This window comes from Oncorhynchus mykiss, chromosome 3, assembly GCF_013265735.2.
Source record: "Oncorhynchus mykiss isolate Arlee chromosome 3, USDA_OmykA_1.1, whole genome shotgun sequence".
In the NCBI taxonomy this organism is placed as follows: Eukaryota; Metazoa; Chordata; class Actinopteri; order Salmoniformes; family Salmonidae; genus Oncorhynchus; species Oncorhynchus mykiss.
The window spans coordinates 84,724,442-84,743,916 of NC_048567.1; the positions used below are offsets into that span (position 1 = coordinate 84,724,442).

General features: G+C 45.4%; 1 protein-coding gene across 2 annotated transcripts in view; it reads left to right on the forward strand.

Moving 5' to 3' along the window:
- The window catches only part of igf2bp2a (insulin-like growth factor 2 mRNA binding protein 2a), an 84,659-nt gene that overhangs the window by 47,307 nt on the left and 17,877 nt on the right, over window positions 1-19,475 (forward strand). For both annotated transcript variants that reach the window (XM_036975365.1, XM_036975364.1), the window contains exons 6-9: window positions 919-1,209; window positions 1,904-2,038; window positions 8,445-8,567; window positions 16,976-17,111. In XM_036975365.1, coding sequence (XP_036831260.1) covers window positions 919-1,209; window positions 1,904-2,038; window positions 8,445-8,567; window positions 16,976-17,111 — 685 coding nt within the window. The remainder of the gene's footprint in view (window positions 1-918; window positions 1,210-1,903; window positions 2,039-8,444; window positions 8,568-16,975; window positions 17,112-19,475) is intronic.

The window sequence follows — 19,475 nt, forward strand, 5'->3', positions numbered from 1 at the left end:
TCTCCTCTCCCCTCACAGAGCCATAGAGAAGTTGACTCTCCTCTCCCCTCACAGAGCCATAGAGAAGTTGACTCTCCTCTCCCCTCACAGAGCCATAGAGAAGTTGACTCTCCTCTCCCCTCACAGAGCCATAGAGAAGTTGACTCTCCTCTCCCCTCACAGAGCCATAGAGAAGTTGATTCTCCTCTCCCCTCACAGAGCCATAGAGAAGTTGACTCTCCTCTCCCCTCACAGAGCCATAGAGAAGTTGACTCTCCTCTCCCCTCACAGAGCCATAGAGAAGTTGACTCTCCTCTCCCCTCACAGAGCCATAGAGAAGTTGACTCTCCTCTCCCCTCACAGAGCCATAGAGAAGTTGACTCTCCTCTCCCCTCACAGAGCCATAGAGAAGTTGACTCTCCTCTCCCCTCACAGAGCCATAGAGAAGTTGACTCTCCTCTCCCCTCACAGAGCCATAGAGAAGTTGACTCTCCTCTCCCCTCACAGAGCCATAGAGAAGTTGACTCTCCTCTCCCCTCTCAGAGCCATAGAGAAGTTGACTCTCCTCTCCCCTCACAGAGCCATAGAGAAGTTGACTCTCCTCTCCCCTCACAGAGCCATAGAGAAGTTGACTCTCCTCTCCCCTCACAGAGCCATAGAGAAGTTGATTCTCCTCTCCCCTCACAGAGCCATAGAGAAGTTGACTCTCCTCTCCCCTCTCAGAGCCATAGAGAAGTTGACTCTCCTCTTCCCTCACAGAGCCATAGAGAAGTTGATTCTCCTCTCCCCTTACAGAGCCATAGAGAAGTTGACTCTCCTCTCCCCTCTCAGAGCCATAGAGAAGTTGACTCTCCTCTCCCCTCACAGAGCCATAGAGAAGTTGACTCTCCTCTCCCCTCACAGAGCCATAGAGAAGTTGACTCTCCTCTCCCCTCACAGAGCCATAGAGAAGTTGACGGGTCAGCCGTTTGAGGGCTACTCCTTCAGGGTGTCGTACATCCTGGATATGGATGCAGCTCCGCCCCTACCTGCCCCGCGGATGCGTCGGGGACGTCGGTCGTCCAGGGACCAGGACGGGCCCCAGCCAGGGCCCTCGGGGGGCTTCGGGGGACCCCGACCCAAACAGCATGACTTCCCCCTCCGCATGCTGGTCCCCACACAGTTCGTAGGAGCCATCATCGGCAAGGAGGGCCAAACCATCAAGAACGTCACTAAACAGACACAGTCCAAGTACGTTGTTGGATCAGAATGGGTCGATCTGCAATAGACACAGTCCTTTGTTGGTCAAATATCCAATATGAAGTATGGGGTTAATTACATTTCAGTTAAATCAGTTGCTGAATTAACATGGCATTGACCCCATTCTTGAATATGATTATGTATGCAGTCTCACCCTTTCAGTGACCTGTCTGTCTGTCTGTCTCTATCAGGGTGGAAAGCCTTTCAGTGACCTGTCTGTCTGTCTCTATCAGGGTGGAAAGCCTTTCAGTGACCTGTCTGTCTCCCTCCGGGTGGACAGCCTTTCAGTGACCTCTTGTCTCTCTCCATCAGGGTGGACAGCATTTCAGTGACCTGTCTGTCTCTCTCCATCAGGGTGAACAGCCTTTCAGTGACCTGTCTGTCTCCCTCCGGGTGGACAGCCTTTCAGTGACCTCTTGTCTCTCTCCATCAGGGTGGACAGCATTTCAGTGACCTGTCTGTCTCTCTCCATCAGGGTGAACAGCCTTTCAGTGACCTGTCTGTCTCTCTCCATCAGGGTGGACAGCATTTCAGTGACCTGTCTGTCTCTCTCCATCAGGGTGGACAGCATTTCAGTGACCTGTCTGTCTCTCTCCATCAGGGTGAACAGCCTTTCAGTGACCTGTCTGTCTCTCTCCATCAGGGTGAACAGCCTTTCAGTGACCTGTCTGTCTCTCTCCATCAGGGTGGACATCCATCGTAAGGAGAATGTGGGAGCAGCAGGGAAGCCCATCACCATCCACGCCACCCCAGAGGGCTGCTCCTCTGCCTGCCGCATGATCCTGGACATCATGCAGAAAGAGGCCAACGAGACCAAGGAGTGAGTCTACTATAGCATCCCTACTATACCTTTACTACACCCCAACACCCTCACTACAACACCTCAACACTCCACCATTTGGTAGGCCTACATCAGAGCTCAACGTATGTTGAACACTGAACGAGAGACCTCGGTTCGTTGTTTTTGTAAAGTTGTGACAGGTTGATTTGTTTGTTTTCTTTGATTTGTGTTGCTGTTTATATTCAGAACCACATTCCTGTAAAGCTTAGAGAGGATGTCATGTTAAATACTGTTGAAGTCATATGGCTACAGGTTCATCTGCCTCACTTAAAGCCCATTCTGGTGGGAAGCTGCTATAGACAGTCAGTATCTGGATAATGTTAAATACTGTTGAAGTCATATGGCTACAGGTTCATCTGCCTCACCTAAAGCCCATTCTGGTGGGAAGCTGCTACAGACCACCAAGTTGCTAACAGTCAGCATCTGGATAACATGTGTGAAATGGTTGATAATATATGTGATATCAACAGAGGTATATTTCCTGGGGGATTTAAATATTGACTGGCTTTCATCAAGCTGTCCACTCAGGAAAAAGCTTCTAACTGTAACCAGTGCCTCCAACCTGGATCAGGATATCAGTCAACCTACCAGGGTAGTTACAAACAGCACAGGAATTAAATCATCAACATTCATTGATCACACCTTCACTAATGCTGCATAAATCTGCTTTAAAGCAGTATCCAGATGCATAGGTTGTAGTGATCACAATATAGTAGCCATATCTAGGAAAACCAAAGCTCCAAAGGCTGGGCCTAAAGTGTACAAAAGGTCATACAATAAGTTTTGTAGTGATTCATATGTTTGTTGGTCCGTGGTGTAGGAGCAAACAGACGCACGATGCACTTGACACATTATTCCATGAAGAAAATGACTCTAAAAACTGAAATCCTGTTCAATTGATGTGGCATTGAAAAATGTTATGGTTGAGAGCAATACGGCATTTACATGTTATATTATAGTCATTTAGCAGACGCTCTTATCCAGAGCAACTTATAGTAGTGAGTGCATGCATTTCCATACTGGTCCCCCTTTGGAATCGAACCGACAACCCTGGCGTTGCAAGTGCTAGCCACTTTAATAATAAAAAACTGGATGTAATAAATGTATCACTAGTCACTTTAAACTATGTAACTTTATATAATGTTTAGATACCCTACATTACTCATCTCATATGTACAGTGGGGAGAACTAGTATTTGATACACTGCCGATTTTGCAGGTACTCCTACTTACAAAGCATGTAGAGGCCTGTAATTTTTATCATAGGTACACTTCAATCCAGAAAATCACATTGTATGATTTTTAAGTAATTAATTTGCATTTTATTGCATGACATAAGTATTTGATCACCTACCAACCAGTAAGAATTCTGGCTCTCACAGACCTGTTAGTTGTTCTTTAAGAAGCCCTCCGCCCTCCACTCATTACCTGTATTAACTGCACCTGTTTGAACTCGTTACCTCTATAAAAGACACCTGTCCACACACTCAAACAGACTCCAACCTCTCCACAATGGCCAAGACCAGAGAGCTGTGTAAGGACATCAGGGATAAAATTGTAGACCTGCACAAGGCTGGGATGGGCTACAGGACAATAGGTAAGCAGCTTGGTGAGAAGGCAACAACTGTTGGCGCAATTATTAGAAAATGGAAGAAGTTCAAGATGACGGTCAATCATCCTCGGTCTGGGGCTCCATGCAAGATCTCACCTCGTGGGGCATCAATGATCATGAGGAAGGTGAGGGATCAGCCCAGAACTACACGGCAGGACCTGGTCAATGACCTGAAGAGAGCTGGGACCACAGTCTCAAAGAAAACCATTAGTAACACACTACGCCGTCATGGATTAAAATCCTGCAGCGCAAGCAAGGTCCCCCTGCTCTAGCCAGCGCATGTCCAGGCCCGTCTGAAGTTTGACAATGACCATCTGGATGATCCAGATCCATCTGCTAACCATGTGCATGTGACAATTACATTTGATTTGGTTTGATTTCCTATGCTCTACCAACTGAGCCACATGGGTATGGCAAACGTACTGCAAATTGAGAAATCATGTGACTAAACTGAATAAAAAGAAACTATATTATGAAACAAAGATAAATTATATAAAGAATGATAGTAAAAAGCTTTGTAGCACCTTAAATTATATTTAAAAAACTCAGCACCATCATTAATTGAATCAGATGGCTCATCACAAAACTTACTGATATTGCCAACTTCTTTAATACTTTTTTTAATTGCCAAGATTAGCAAACTTAGGCATGACATGCCAGCAACAAACACTAACACTACACATCCAAGTATATCTGACCACATTATGAAAGACAAACATTGTAATTTTGAATTCCGTAAAGTTAGTGTGGAAGAGGTGAAAAGTATTGTTGTCTATCAACAATGACAAGCCACCGGGGTCTGAAGACTTAGAAAATGACTGAGGATAATAGAGTACGGTATTGCACATCTTCAATTGAAGCCTAATGGAGTGTGTGCCCTCAGGCCTGGAGGAAGCTAAAGTCTTTCTGCTACCTAAGAATAGTAAAGCCCCCTTTACTGGCTCAAACAGCCGACCAATCAGCCTGATACCAACCCTTAGTAAACTTCTGGAAAAAATGTTTGACCAGATTCAATGGTATTTCACAGTAAACAAATTTACAACAGACTTTCAGCACACATGTAGGGAAGGACATTCAACAAGCACAGCACTTACACAAATGACTGATGATTGGCTGAGAGAAATTGGTATAAAAATGATTGTGGGGGCTGTTTTGCTAGACTTTAGTGTGGCTTTTGACATTATCATAGTCTGCTGCTGGAAAAACATGACATAATACAGAACATTAAATAGACAAGAACAGCTCCAGGACAGAACTCGATAAATAAAAAGGCACACGTAGTAATTGAGTCTCCTCAACTTGTTCAACAGCCACACCATTCATTACCAGGTTCAGCTGAGGTCTCGAACTTAGGGAAGGATTTTTACCAAATGCTCTTACTTTAAGAGATGTTCAGGACCAGTTTATTACTAGCCACCCATTCCAAAACAGACTGCAACTCTTTGTTATTTCACACATATGATTTAGATACTGACCGTTCGCAACACCCCAAAAGGAAAAGGCTTTAGATGTGCCAAGTGAACCTGCAACCACAACACTTCAATAACACTTAAGATCTTCTCTAAGCATTACAGGGATATGGCTCTGAATATATACAGCAACACCTCCCCTATAAACATTACAGGGATATGGCTCTGAATATATACAACACCTCCCCTATAAACATTACAGGGATATGACTGAATATATACAGCAACACCTCCCCTATAAACATTACAGTGATATGACTGAATATATACAGCAACACCTCCCCCATAAGCATTACAGGGATATGACTGAATATATACAACACCTCCCCTATAAACATTACAGGGATATGACTGAATATATACAGCAACACCTCCCCTATAAACATTACAGGGATATGGCTCTTAATATATACAACACCTCCCCTATAAACATTACAGGGATATGGCTCTTAATATATACAACACCTCCCCTATAAACATTACAGGGATATGGCTCTTAATATACAACAACACCTCCCCTATAAACATTACAGGGATATGACTGAATATATACAACACCTCCCCTATAAACATTACAGGGATATGACTGAATATATACAACACCTCCCCTATAAACATTACAGGGATATGGCTCTTAATATATACAACACCTCCCCTATAAACATTACAGGGATATGGCTCTGAATATATACAACAACACCTCCCCTATAAACATTACAGGGATATGACTGAATATATAAAGCAACACCTCCCCTATAAACATTACAGGGATATGACTGAATATATACAGCAACACCTCCCCTATAAACATTACAGGGATATGACTGAATATATACAACACCTCCCCCATAAGCATTACAGGGATATGACTGAATATATACAGCAACACCTCCCCTATAAACATTACAGGGATATGACTGAATATATACAGCAACACCTCCCCCATAAGCATTACAGGGATATGACTGAATATATACAGCAACACCTCCCCCATAAGCATTACAGGGATATGACTGAATATATACAGCAACGCCTCCCCTATAAACATTACAGGGATATGACTGAATATATACAGCAACGCCTCCCCTATAAACATTACAGGGATATGACTGAATATATACAGCAACACCTCCCCTATAAACATTACAGGGATATGACTGAATATATACAGCAACACCTCCCCTATAAACATTACAGGGATATGACTGAATATATACAGCAACACCTCCCCCATAAGCATTACAGGGATATGACTGAATATATACAGCAACGCCTCCCCTATAAACATTACAGGGATATGACTGAATATATACAGCAACACCTCCCCCTTAAGCATTACAGGGATATGACTGAATATATACAGCAACACCTCCCCTATAAACATTACAGGGATATGACTCTGAATATATACAGCAACACCTCCCCCATAAGCATTACAGGGATATGACTGAATATATACAGCAACACCTCCCCTATAAGCATGTCTGTCTCTTCTATAGATTTTATATCCTTGTATTGCTACTGCAGTATCATCAAATTAATTATCTTAGTGAGTCTCAGAAATGGCTAATATATGAATGTTATCTGATGTTAGCAAGTTATTGATTTCATGAACCTTATTTCTAAAGTTACATATATGTCTTTGCACCCCCTGCTATATTGTGGATATAGGGTTACCTTTGTAACAGAACACAGAGGCTGTTCTTTCATGGAAGCCTCTCCAAAAATGATCCAGGCAGAATCAGGAAATCCCCAGGGCCCTTGCTTTTTTCAGTCTTTACTTACTTCCAACATGCCAAAGCCATTCTGTCTATGCATGTGGATGACTCGACACTATACATGTCAGCTACTACAGCGACTGAAATGACTGCAACACTCAACAAAGAGCTGCAGTTAGTTTCAGAGTGGGTGGCAAATAATAAGTTAGTCCTAAATATTTCTAAAACTAAAAGCATTGTATTTGGGACTAATCATTCACTAAACTCTAAACCTCAACTAAATCTGGTAATGAATAATGTGGAAATTGAGCAAGTTGAGGTGACTAAACTGCTTGGAGTAACCCTGGATTGTAAACTGTCATGGTCAAAACATATTGATACAACAGTAGCTAAGATGGGGAGAAGTCTGTCACCCTCACTACTACACCTACACTACACCCCTACACCATTACTACACCCCTACTACACACTACACCCTCACTACTACACACTACACCATTACTACACCCCTACTACACCATTACCACACCCTCACCACTACATCTACACTACACCCCACACCATTACTACACCTCTACTACACACTACACCATTACTACACCCTCACTACTACACCCCTACTACACCATTACTACCACCCAACACCCTCACTACCACACCATTACTACCCCAACACCCTCACTACTACACCCTACTACCCCAACACCCTCACTACTACAAACCTACTACACCTTTACTACCACCCAACACCGTCACTACTACACCATTAATACTACACCCCTACTACACCATTACTACCCCCAACACCCTCACTACTACAAACCTACTACACCATTACTACCACCCAACACCCTCACTACTACACCATTACTACCCCAACACCCTCACTACTACACCCTACTACCCCAACACCCTCACTACTACAAACCTACTACACCATTACTACCCCCCAACACCGTCACTACTACACCATTAATACTACACCCCTACTACACCATTACTACCCCAACACCCTCACTACTACACCCTCACTACTACAAACCCATACTACACCATTACTACCCCAACACCCTCACTACTACAAACCTACTACACCATTACTACCCCCCAACACCGTCACTACTACACCAACACCCTCACTACTACACCATTACTACCCCCCAACACCGTCACTACTACACCATTACTACCCAAACACCATCACTACTACAAACCCCCTCTCTCCCTCCTCTCCACCCCTCTCCTCTACCCCCACCTCCTCCCCTCTACTCCCACCTCCTCCCCTTCTTCTTTCACCTCTATCCTCTCCTCCACCCCCTCCTCTAACACCTCCTCCTCCTCCCTATCCCCCCTCTCTGTCTCCTCTCCTTCCTCCCTCAGCCCTCATGAAGCTTTCACATTCTAATCAGTGTTTCACTTCCCAGCCAGTTCATTCTGACACACACAAGCGTGTGTGCACGCACACACATGCCAACTCATCCCACCCCAACATTACATTCCTCATGCCACATCAATGGTCTGGAGCCGTGGCCTTTTATTCAATGCAGCTGTTATTGATTCACAAACCCTAACCCTCTCTTCCTACAGGGAGGAGGAGATTCCTCTGAAGATCCTGGCCCACAACAGTCTGGTGGGACGACTGATCGGTAAGGAGGGAAGAAACCTGAAGAAGATAGAAGAAGAGACAGGGACCAAGATTACTATCTCCTCGTAAGAGCCAGCTACCTCTCTCTCTGTGTTTGGTTTCACTGTGCTGTTCTTCCCACAGTGTTGCATGTAAAGTAATGCTCAATTCACTTCAGCCGTTTATACATCCTAAATCAACTTACACACACACACACACACACACGCACGCACGCACATACACACACACCAGTCACTATAGCAAGTCACAACTACCGAGTGTACAGACTCAGTCACCAACTACCTCAATCAAATGAATTTATAAAGCCCTTCTTACATCAGCTGATGTCACAAAGTGCTGTACAGAAACCCAGCCTAAAACCCCAAACAGCAAGCAATGCAGGTGTAGAAGCACGGTGGCTAGGAAAAACTCAGTAGAAAGGCCAGAACCTAGGAAGAAACCTAGAGAGGAACCAGGCTATGAGCGGTGGCCAGTCCTCTTCTGGCTGTGCCGGTTGGAGATTATAACAGAACATGGCCAAGATGTTCAAATGTTCATAGATGACCAGCAGGGTCAAATAATAATAATCACAGTAGTTGTCGAGGGGGCAACAGGTCAGCACCTCAGGAGTAAATGTCAGTTGGCTTTTTATAGCCGATCATTCAGAGTATCTCTACCGCTCCTGCTGTCTTTAGAGAGTTGAAAACAGCAGGTCTGGGACAGGTAGCACGTCCAGTGAACAGGTCAGGGTTCCATAACCGCAGGCAGAACAGTTGAAACTGGAACAGCAGCACGACGAAAGAAAGAAAGAAAGAGAATTAGAGAGAGCATACTTAAATTAACACAGGACACTGGATAAGACAGGAGAAATACTCCAGATATAACAGACTGACCAGCATAAATACTGGAGGCTGAGACAGGAGGGGTCCTGAGACACTGTGGCCCCATCCAACGATACCCCCGGACAGGGCCAACCAGGCAGGATATAACCCCACCCACTTTGTCAAGGCACAGCCCCCACACCACTAGAGGGATATCTTCAATCACCAACTTACTATCCTGAGACAAGGCCGAGTATAGCCCACGAAGTTCTCCCCCACGGCACGAACCCGAGGGGGGCGCCAACCCGGACAGGACGATCATGTCAGTGACTCAACCCACTCAAGTGACGCACCCCTCCTAGGGACGGCAAGGAAGAGCACCAGTAAGCCAGTGACTCAGCCCCTGTAATAGGGTCAGTGGCAGAGAAGCCCAGTGGAAAGAGGGGAACCGGCCAGGCAGAGACAGCAAGGGCGGTTCGTTGCTCCAGAGCCTTTCCGTTCACCTTCACACTCCTGGGCCAGACTACACTCAGTCATAGGACCTACTGAAGAGAGGAGTCTTCAATCAAGACTTAAAGGTCGAGACTGAATCTGCGTCTCTCACATGGGTAGGCAGACCATTCCATAAAAATGGAGCTCTAGAGGAGAAAGCCCTGCCTCCAGCTGTTTGCTTAGAAATTCTAGTGACAGTAAGGAGGCCTGCATCTTGTGACCGTAGCGTACGTGTAGGTATGTACGGCAGGACCAAATCAGAGAGATAGGTAGGAGCAAGCCAATGTAATGCTTTGTAGGTTAGCAGTAAAACCTTGAAATCAGCCCTAGCCTTAACAGGAAGCCAGAGGCTAGCACTGGAGTAATATGATCACATTTTTTGGTTCTAGTCAGGATTCTAGCAGCCGTGTTTAGCACTAACCAAAGTTTATTTACTACTTTATCTGGGTAGCCGGAAAGTAGAGCATTGCAGTAGTCTAATCTAGAGGTGACAAAAGCATCGATTCATTTTTCTACATCATTTTTGGACAGAAAGTTTCTGATTTTTGCAATGTTACATAGATAGAATAAAGCTGTCCTTGAAACAGTCTTGATATGTTCTTCAAAAGAGAGTTCAGGGTCCAGAGTAACGTCGAGGTCCTTCACAGTTTTATTTGAGAAGACTGTACAACCATCAAGATTAATAGTCAGATCCAACAGAAGATCTCTTTGTTTCTTGGGACCTAGAACTAGCATATCTGTTTTGTCCGAGTTTAAAAGTAAAACATTTGAAGCCATCCACTTCCTTATGAAACACAGGCTTCCAGGGGGGGCAATTTTGGAGCTTCACCATGTTTCATCGAAATGTACAGCTGTGTGTTGTCCGCATAGCAGTGAAAGCAGATCGATGGTAACAAAAGCAGCACTAAGGTCTAGGAGCACGAGGACAGATGCAGAGCCTTGGTCTGATGCCATTAATAGGTCAGTTACCACCTTCACGAGTGCAGTCTCAGTGCTATGATGGGGTCTAAAACCAGACTGAAGCGTTTCGTATACATTGGTTGTCTTCAGGAATGCAGTAAGTTGCTGCGCAACAGCTTTTCAAAATGTTGAGAGGAATTGGATATTCGATATAGGCCAATAGTTTTTTATATTTTCTGGGTCAAGGTTTGGCTTTTTCAAGAGAGGCTTTATTACTGCCACTTTTAGTGAGTTTGGTACACATCCGGTGGATAGAGAGCCGTTTATTATATTCAACATAGGAGGGACAAGCACAGAAAGCAGCTCTTTCCGTAGTTTAGTTGGAATAGGTTCCAGCATGCAGCTTGAAGGTTTAGAAGCCATGATTATTTTTGTCAATGTGTCAAGAGATCTAGTATTACAAATTTGAGTGTCTCCCTTGATCCTAGATCCTGGCAGTGATGTGCAGACTCGGGACAACTGAGCTTTGGAGGAATACATAGACTGAAAGAGGAGTCTGTAATTCGCCTTCTTGAGATCATGATCTTTTCGTCAAAGAAGTTCATGAATTTATCACTGCTGTGAAAGCCATCCTCTCTTGGGGAATGCTGCTTTTCAGTTAGCTTTGCAACAGTGTAATTTTTTTGGGGGGGGGATTGTTCTTATTCTCCTCAGTTAAGTTGAAAATATAGGATGATCGAGCAGCAGTAAGGGCTCTTCGACACTGCACGGTACTGTCTTTCCAAGCTAGTCAGAAGACTTCCAGTTTGGTGTGGCGCCATTTCCGCTCCAATTTTCAGGAATCTTGCTCAGAGCTCGGGTATTTTCTGTATACCAGGGGGACAGTTTCTTATGACAAATGCATCTTGGGTATTACGCAACGTTAAATTGAGTTCCTCAGTTAGTTGGTTGACTGATTTTTGTACTCTGACGTCCTTGAGGAGGTGGAGGGAGTCTGGAAGGGCATCTAGGACTCTTTGGGTTGTCCGAGAATGTATAGCATGGATATTGATGATCCTTGGTTGGGGTCTGAGCAGATTTGTTTTGCGATTGCAAACATAATAAAATGTTGGTCTGATAGTCCAGGATTATGAGGAAAAACATTACAACATTTATTCCACAGGACAAAACTAGGTCCAGAGTATGACTGTGGCAGTGAGTAGGTCCGGAGACATGTTGGACAAAACCCACTGAGTCGATGATGGCTCCGAAAGCCTTTTGGAGTGAGTCTGTGGACTTTTCCATGTGAATATTAAATCCACCAAAAATGTGAATATTATCTGCCATGACTACAAGGTCCGATAGGAATTCAGGGAACTCAGTGAGGAACGCTGTATATGGCCCAGGAGGCCTGTAAACAGTACCTATAAAAAGTGATTGAGTTGAGCTGCATAGATTTCATGACTAGAAGCTCAAAAGACGAAAACGCAGTCGTTTTTTTTTGTAAATTGAAATGTTCTATCGTAAATGTTAGCAACACCTCCGCCTTTGCGGGATGCACGGGGGATATGCTCACTAGTGTAACCAGGAGGTGAGGCCTCATTTAACACAGTAAATTCATAAGGCTTAAGGTCTTTATTCTAGTGAGATTCCTAAGGCGAACACCGCCATGTTTTGTTTTGCCCAATCTAGATAGATGCACAGACACTCAATGGGGATAGCTGAGCTGACTACACTGACTGTGCTAGTGGCAGACTCAACTAAGCTGGCAGGCTGGCTAACAGTTTGCTGCTTGGCCTGCACCCTATTTCATTGTGGAGCTAGGGGAGTTAGAGCCCTGTCTATGTTGGTAGATAAGATGAGAGCACCCCTCCAGCTAGGATGGAGTCCGTCACTCCTTAGCAGGCCAGGCTTGGTCCTGTTAGTCGGTGAGTCCCAGAAAGAGGGCCAATTTATCTACAAATTCTATATTTTGGGATGGGCAGAAAACAGTTTCAATCAGCGATTGAGTTGTGAGACTTCTGTAGAGCTCATCACTCCCCCTAACTGGGAGGGGGCCAGAGACAATTACTCGATGCCGAAACATCTTTCTAGCTGATTTACACGCAGATGCTATTTTGTGCTTGGTGACCTCTGACTGTTTCATCCTAACATCGTTGGTGCCGACGTGGATAACAATATCTCTATACTCTCTACACTCGCCAGTTTTAGCGTTAGCCAGCACCATCTTCAGATTAGCCTTAACGTTGGTAGCCCTGCCCCCTGGTAAACAGTGTATGATCGCTGGATGATTTGTTTTAAGTGTAATACTTAATGGTAATGGTTTCGCCAATGACTAGAGTTTTCAATTTGTCAGAGCTAATGGTGGGAAGCTTCGGCATCTCAGACCCCGTAGCGGTAGGAAGAGAGACCAGAGAAGGCTCGGTCTCTGACCTGTTGCTTAATGAGGAGAACCGGTTGAAAGTTTATTTTGGCTGAATGAGCGACACCGGTTGAGCATTCCTACAGCAATTAAAAAAATATATAAAACGGTAATTAAAAAGTAAAAACCGATAAGTTGGCAGGTAGCAAAGTAAGGTTAGCAACACGCCGCACAGCAGCATGTAAACAAGTCTACAAGTTGTGACCGGAAATGACGTCCCAACTGAGTCTGTTCACTACCTAGTGTACAGACTCAGTCACAGACTACCTAGTGTACAGACTCAGTCACAGACTGCCTAGTGTGCAGACTCAGTCACAGACTGCCTAGTGTACAGACTCAGTCACAGACTGCCTAGTGTACAGACTCAGTCACAGACTACCTAGTGTACAGACTCAGTCACAGACTGCCTAGTGTACAGACTCAGTCACAGACTACCTAGTGTACAGACTCAGTCACAGACTGCCTAGTGTACAGACTCAGTCACAGACTGCCTAGTGTACAGACTCAGTCACAGACTGCCTAGTGTACAGACTCAGTCACAGACTACCTAGTGTACAGACTCAGTCACAGACTGCCTAGTGTACAGACTCAGTCACAGACTGCCTAGTGTACAGACTCAGTCACAGACTGCCTAGTGTACAGACTCAGTCACAGTGATGGAAAAATGTTCATACTCAAGTAAAAGTGAAAGTCACCCAGTAAAATATTACTTGAATAAAAGTCTAAAAGTATTTGGTTTTAAAATGTACTTAAGTATAAAAAGTTAAAGTACAGTATATATATATTAAACAAACCAGATGGCCCCATTTTTATTGACGGATAGCCAGGTGAATGTGGCGACAAACAAAAAACATTCAGTCAGTGGCAGTCCTATGGGTGAAAACAGCTTGTTGATGAGAAGGACAAGAATTGTGTTAACAGGCGGGCCACAAACAGGCAAATAATGGAGCTGTACAACAATGTGCAGAATGGCATCTCGGAACATACAACTTGTCGGTCCTTGTCACGGATGGGCTATTGCAGCAGACGACCACACCGGGTTCCACTCCTATTAGCAAGAACAAGTAGCTCCTATGGGCACGCGAGTGGAAAAACATTGCCTGGTCTGACAAATCACAGTTCCTGTTCCTGCCTAAATGATTACCGCACCATAGCACTCACGTCAGTAGCCATGAAGTGCTTTAAAAGGCTGGTCATGGCTCACATCAACACCATCATCCAAGAAACCCCAGACCCACTCCAATTCGCATACCGCCCAGATCCACAGGTGACACAATCTCAATCGCACTCCAAACTGCCCTTTCCCACCTGGACAAAAGGAACACCTATGTGAGAATGCTGTTCATTGACTACAGCTCAGCATTCAACACCATAGTGCCCACAAAGCTCATCACTAAGCTAAGGACCCAGGACTAAACACCTCCCTCTACAACTGGATCCTGGACTTCCTGATGGGCCGCCCCCAGGTGGTAAGGGTAGGCAAAAACACATCCGCCACACTAATCCTCACACGGGGGCTCCTCAGGGGTGCGCGTTTAGTCCCCTCCTGTACTCCCTGTTCACGCACGACTGCTTGGTCAGGCACGACTCCAACACCATCATTAAGTTTTGGTCAGACACAGCAGTAGTAGGCCTGATCACCGACAACGATGAGACAGCCTATAGGGAGGAGGTCAGAGACCTGGCAGTGTGGTACCAGGACAAAAACCTCTCCCTCAACGTGATCAAGACAAAGGAGCTGATCATGGATTACAGGAAAAGGAGGACCGAGCACGCCCCCATTCTCATCGAGGGGGCTGCAGTGGAGCAGGTTGAGAGCGTCAAGTTCCATATCCACATCACCAACAAACTAACATGGTCCAAACACACCAAGACAGTCGTGAAGAGGGCACGACAACACCTTTTCCCCCTCAGGAGACTGAATAGATTTGGAATGGGTCCCCAGATCCTCAAAAAGTTCTACAGCTGCACCATCAAGAGCATCCTGACCAGTTGCATCACCGCCTTGTATGGCAACTGCTCGGCATTCAACCGTAAGGTGCTACAGGGGGTAGTGCATACGGCCCAGTACATCACTGGGGCCAAGCTTCCTGCCATCCAGGATCTATATGCTATGCGCTACAAAGGTTAACAGCTTCTACCACCAAGCCATTAAACTGCTGATCAAAATGGCCACCAGGACTATTTACATTGACACCCCACCCCCCCGCCCTTTGTTTTTACACTGCTGCTACTCACTTTTTATTATCTATGCATAGTCACTTTACCCCTACCTATGTGGAAAAATGTAATTGACTAACCTGTACCCCCACACATTGAATCGGTACTCCCTGTTTATAGCCTCGTTGTTTTATTTTTTACTTTAGTTGACTCTGTATCATTGTGTTGGGGGGGTAATGAATGGCTCTGTATCATTGGGTTGGGGGGGGGGGGGGTAATGAATGGTTCTGTATCATTGTGTTGGGGGGGGGGTAATGAATGGCTCTGTATCATTGTGTTGGGGGGGGGGTAATGAATGGCTCTGTATCATTGTGTTGGGGGGGGGGGTAATGAATGGCTCTGTATCATTGTGTTGGGGGGGTAATGATTGGCTCTGTATCATTGTGTTGGGGGGGGTAATGAATGGCTCTGTATCATTGTGTTGGGGGGGGGTAATGAATGGCTTTGTATCATTGTGTTGGGGGGGTAATGAATGGCTGTGTATCATTGTGTTGGGGGGAGGTAATGAATGGCTCTGTATCATTGTTTTGGGGGGGGTAATGAATGGCTCTGTGTCATTGTTTTGGGGGGGTAATGAATGGCTCTGTATCATTGTGTTGGGGGGGGGGGGTAATGAATGGCACTGAATCATTGTGTTGGGGGGGGGGTAATGAATGGGAGGGTGTGTGACAGAGAGGGTGTGTGACAGAGAGGGTGTGAGCGCGACTGAGTGTTCTGAGAAGGGTTTCTACTCTCCATCCTTTCCTCCTGTAGTGACATCACAATCCAGATGTGTCTGTGACCATCTGTCACCCAAACAGGACCATCGATAAGGGAATCCAGATGTGTCCAGGACCATCTGTAACCCAGAGAAGACCATCTATAAGGGACTCCAGATGTGTCTGGACCATCTAACCCAGAGAGGACCATCTATAATGGAATCCAGATGTGTCTGGACCATCTAACCCAGAGAGGACCATCTATAATGGAATCCAGATGTGTCCAGGACCATCTAACCCAGAGAGGATCATCTACAAGGGAATCCAGATGTGTCTTGACCATCTAACCCAGAGAGGACCATCTATAAGGGAATCCAGATGTGTCTGGACCATCTAACCCAGAGAGGACCATCTATAAGAGAATCCAGATGTTTCTGGACCATCTGTAACCTAGAGAGGACCATCTATAAGGGAATCCAGATGTGTCTGGACCATCTGTAACCCAGAGAGGACCATCTATAAGGGAATCCAGATGTGTCTGGACCATCTGTAACCCAGAGAGGACCATCTATAAGGGAATCCAGATGTGTCTGGACCATCTAACCCAGAGAGGACCATCTATAAGGGAATCCAGTTGTGTCTGGGCCGGCCATCTGTAACCCAGAGAGGACCATCTATAAGGGAATCCAGATGTGTCTGGACCATCTAACCCAGAGAGGACCATCTATAAGAGAATCCAGATGTGTCTGGACCATCTAACCCAGAGAGGACCATCTATAAGGGAATCCAGATGTGTCTGGACCATCTGTAACCCAGAGAGGACCATCTATAAGGGAATCCAGATGTGTCTGGACCATCTAACCCAGAGAGGACCATCTATAAGATAATCCAGATGTGTCCAGGACCATCTGTAACCCAGGGAAGCGTTAGGGTTACTTGCTGACTTGATGTATGTGTTCCAGGTTACAGGACATAACCATCTGTAACCCAGAGAGGACCATCACAGTGAAGGGCAGTATGGAGGCGTGCTGTAAGGCTGAGGGGGAGGTCATGAGGAAACTGAGGGACGCCTACGAGAACGACATCGCTGCTGTTAACGTAAGGCTTCATGTAAACACTGGCTGTCTGTCAGTCTTGCTGTCTGTCTGGCTGTGTCAGTTGGTTAGCTTGGCCTCTGACTCATTCTTATAGCAGCACAAACTCTAACACTTCACTTCCCACCCCACCCACCCGATACCACAGCCCTGTCTCACCCAGCCCCAACACACATGATCTGATACCTCAGCCCTGTCTCACCCAGCCCCAACACACATGATCTGATACCTCAGCCCTGTCTCACCCAGCCCCAACACACATGAGCTGATACCACAGCCCTGTCTCACCCAGCCCCACACACATGATCTGATACCTCAGCCCTGTCTCACCCAGCCCCAACACACATGAGCTGATACCACAGCCCTGTCTCACCCAGCCCCACACACATGATCTGATACCTCAGCCCTGTCTCACCCAGCTCCAACACACATTATCTGATACCTCAGCCCTGTCTCACCCAGCCCCAACACACATGAGCTGATACCACAGCCCTGTCTCACCCAGCCCCACACACATGATCTGATACCTCAGCCCTGTCTCACCCAGCCCCAACACACATGAGCTGATACCACAGCCCTGTCTCACCCAGCTCCACACACATGATCTGATACCACAGCCCTGTCTCACCCAGCTCCAACACACACAGAGACATAACTGGTGACTTGATTATGTTATGCAACATTGAGAATAATTCATTCTGAAAACAGTATTTCATAAATATAGCTGTGAGCAGCTCAGTTGGGTAACAAAGCAGGCACTCTATCATGTAGTCTCTCTCTCTCTCTCTCTCTCTGCTGATTGCGCAAGTGGTAGTAGGACTTCCAGTTTCACATTTTCCACAATACAATATACATTTTTCACTACGTTAAGACTGTTTTTCAGCAACAATATGTGATATATATATAGATAACACATAATTTCACATTGGTCATCGGCATAATTAAAATCTAACATAAATTTGCATAAGACAAAGTCCAATTGATCAACAGTTATTGTTCTAGTATCCCATTGTGCCACTGGTGCCAATGACCTCTACAGTGCCACTAGCTGGTGTGGTGCAGCCATCTAACTTGTTTTTCAAGTCGGTTAGGACATCTACATGACACAAGTAATTTTTCCAACAAATGTTTACAGACAGATTATAATTCACTGTATCACAATTCCAGTAGGTCAGAAGTTTACATACACTAAGTTGACTGTGCCTTTAAACAGCTTGGAAAACTCCAGAAAATGCTGTCGTGGCTTTAGAAGCTTCTGATAGGCTAAATTACATCATTTGAGTCAAATGGAGGTGTACCTGTGGATGTATTTCAAGGCCTACCCTCAAACTCAGTGCCTCTTTGCTTGACATCATGGGAAAATTAAAAGAAATCAGCCAAGACCTCAGAAAAAAAAATTGTAGACCTCCACAAGTCTGGTTCATCCTTGGGAGCAATTTCCAAACGCCTGAAGGTACCACGTTCATCTGTACAAACAATAGTACGCAAGTATAAACACCATGGGACCACACAGCCGTCATACCGCTCAGGAAGGAGACGCGTTAAATCTCCTAGAGATGAACGTACTTTGGTGTGAAAAGTTCAAATCAATCCCAGAACAACAGCAAAGGACCTTGTGAAGATGCTGGAGGAAACGGGTACAAAGCCACGTCTCCAAAACTGCCATAAAAAAACAGACTATGGTTTGCAATGTCCACATATTTCTGATCAATTTGAATGGACCTTTTTTTTTGGCTTTTCTTTCATAAACAAGGAAATTCCTATGAGACCCCAAACTTTTGAAAGGTAGTGTACATGTACTGTAGGTAGAGTTAAAGTGACTATGCATAGATAATTAGAAAGTAGCAGCAGTGTAAGATGGGGGGGGGGGCGGGGGGGGGGCAATGAAAATAGTCATTGGTAGCCATTTGATTATCTGTTCAAGAGTCTTATGGTTTGGGGGTAGAAGCTGTTAAGAACCCTTTTGGACCTAGACTTGCCGTGCGGTAGCAGAGAGAACAGTCTATGACTAGGGTGGCTGGAGTCTAACAATTTTTAGGGCCTTCCTCTGACACCGCTTGGTATAGAGGTCCTGGATGGCAGGAAGCTTGGCCCCATACCAGGTAGTGATGCAACCAGTCAGGATGCTCTCGATGGTGCAGCTGTAGAACTTAAGGATCTGAGGACCCATGCCAAATCTTTTCAGTCTCCTGAGGGGGAATAAGCTTTGTTGTGCCCTCTTCACAACTGTCTTAGTATGTTTGGACCATGATAGTTTGTTGGGGATGTGGACACCAAGGAACTTGAAGCTCTCAACCTGCTCCACTACAGCCCCTTCGATGAGAATGGGGGAGCGCTCGGTCCTCCTTTTCCTGTAGTCCACAATCAT